The sequence below is a fragment of the Myotis lucifugus genome, unplaced genomic scaffold, assembly GCF_000147115.1.
Source record: "Myotis lucifugus unplaced genomic scaffold, Myoluc2.0 scaffold_3, whole genome shotgun sequence".
Classification (NCBI taxonomy): Eukaryota; Metazoa; Chordata; class Mammalia; order Chiroptera; family Vespertilionidae; genus Myotis; species Myotis lucifugus.
In genome coordinates this window covers 6,363,501-6,365,659 of record NW_005871051.1, presented here as the reverse complement: position 1 = coordinate 6,365,659, position 2,159 = coordinate 6,363,501, and the positions used below count along the sequence as shown (strand labels likewise).

General features: G+C 49.8%; 1 protein-coding gene across 1 annotated transcript in view; it reads right to left on the bottom strand.

The window, feature by feature from the left end:
* The window catches only part of CASP8 (caspase 8), a 29,783-nt gene that overhangs the window by 9,902 nt on the left and 17,722 nt on the right, over positions 1 to 2,159 (bottom strand). Inside the window, 1 exon segment of the mRNA XM_023760219.1 lies at positions 628 to 957. Within this exon segment, the coding sequence (XP_023615987.1) occupies positions 628 to 957 (330 nt within the window).

Here is a 2,159-nt window from a genome sequence, read left to right as displayed (position 1 = left end):
CGTTTTGTCTTTTAATTGTTTTTTTGAAGTGGTTGTGTGAGGCAGCAATTTCCGGTGTTTACCTATGCCACCATCTTGGTTTTCTCCTACATTGTTTTAATTTTTAAAATTAAGTTAAAAAAAAGAAAAGCAGAAAACTAGCAAATACCTAAGACTGTCCTTCACCTCCACAGGAAAATGTGGTTATAGTCATTTTTCTGAAACATACAGCTCTGTTGGTATAGCTTTTGTTCGCCCCTTTTGATAAAAACATAAGTATCCTATATAATAAAAGCCTAATATGCAAATCAACCAAACAGCAGAACGACCGGTCACTATGATGCACACTGACCACCAGGAGGCAGATGCTCAATGCAGGAGCTGCCCCCTGGTGGTCAATGTGCTCCCCTGCTCAGCCAGAAGCTGGGCTCATAGCTGGCGAGCACAGTGGCGGTGGCAGGAGCCTCTCCCGCCTCTGCGACATCAGTAAGAAGCAGCGAGCAGGCGGGCAGTAAGGAGTGAGGGGTCCCAGACTGTGAGAGGGCGCAGGCCGGGTTGAAGGGACCCCCCACCACCACCAGTGCATGAATTTTGTGCACGGAGCTTCTAGTTAGAAATATTTTACATCTCTTTTGGATTCTACTGTACCTGCATCCAAGTCTGTTCCAGTCCTATCCTTAATTTTGCGAAGTTTGGGCACCTTCTCCCGTGCTTTGCTAAAATCATAATTATTAAAGATCACACAGTATCCCCGAGGTTTGCTTTCCATTCGGTAAACTTTGTCTGCTGTCTGAAAAACAAAAACACAACCCAGGAGCTGACACTGCGGTCAAACACTTGAGATGTGAGCAAACAACTCCCTGGTCCAAGGTTAGGCTGGCCCCTGAGCCAGATTGGGCTCATTCAATGGCTCCCACCCAAGCTGACATTGTTTCCCTAACAAGCCTGCTCATTTCTCCTCACACAGGACCCCAGACTCTTGCCCCACCTGTAGTGTGTCTAGTTAATGTCCCAATACTTGGGCCTCCTGAGCACCTTGCACTTAACATTCATATTGTCATCATAATGTATTATTTGTCCTCATTTCTGCTCAAGGCAGATGATGTCTGGGTCAGGAACCAGGACTTATTCATTCGTGAGAGCTCAAGCAGGAGTTGCTCAATGAATGAATGTCTTAGGGCTGTCTCTGGGCTGCCCTTCCGTGACCCTATGACTTCCATGGCTATCTGATCAACTCATCCCTGTTTCTGGGCAAACAGCTGAGGGCCTTCCCTTCACACATGACAGCATGTCCCCGGACTGTTAAAGCTGATGGATTAATCTGGTTCTCAGGACCACAGGGACAGGAGAGGAGAGATGCACTGGGCAGGCAAATCTTGGCTATTGCAGGTCACAGTTTCCAGACTCTAGAACCTGACATTACCAGTCAGTGGTGGCCCTGGGCTGGCCTTATTTTCCCAGAGCTGTTTCAGTGCAAAGATATCCAACATTTATTGGGAAATCCATGCAGCTCCTCCCAGTAGAGAAAGTAGCTCCCAGCTGGAGGGGGGGTGGAGGTGTGAGGGATTCTTGGCTGTATCCTATATAATAAAAGCCTAATATGCTAAGTGTCCAGTGGTCCGGTCGTCAGTTCAACCAATCAAAGCATAATATGCTAATGATATGCTAAGGCCACTCAACTGCTAGCTATGACATGCACTGACCACCAAGGGGCAGGCAGTCAACCAGTTGACCAGTTGCTATGACGTGCACTGACCACCGGGGGTAGATGCTCCAACTGGTAGGTTAGCTTGCTGCTAGGGTCCAGCCGATCGGGACTGAGCTAGATGGGCCGGACATGCCCTGGAGTCCTCCAGCGATCCCTCCCCAGCTGGCCAACTTCCTGCATCCCTCCCCGGCCCTGATCATGCACCGGTGGGGTCCTTCAGCCTGGCCTGCACCCTCTTGCAATCCAGGACCCCTCAGGGGGGCACATTGTCTATCAGGTAGTTCCATCTATACAATAAAAGCATAAGCGACCATTACAGCGGAACAACCAGAATGTCCAGTCACTATGATGTGCACTGACCACCAGGGGGCAGACACTCAATGCAGGAGCTGTCCCCTCATGGTCAGTGTGCTCCTACAGGGGAGTGCCACTCAGCCAGAGGCCGGGCTCATGGCTGGCGAGCACAGTGGTG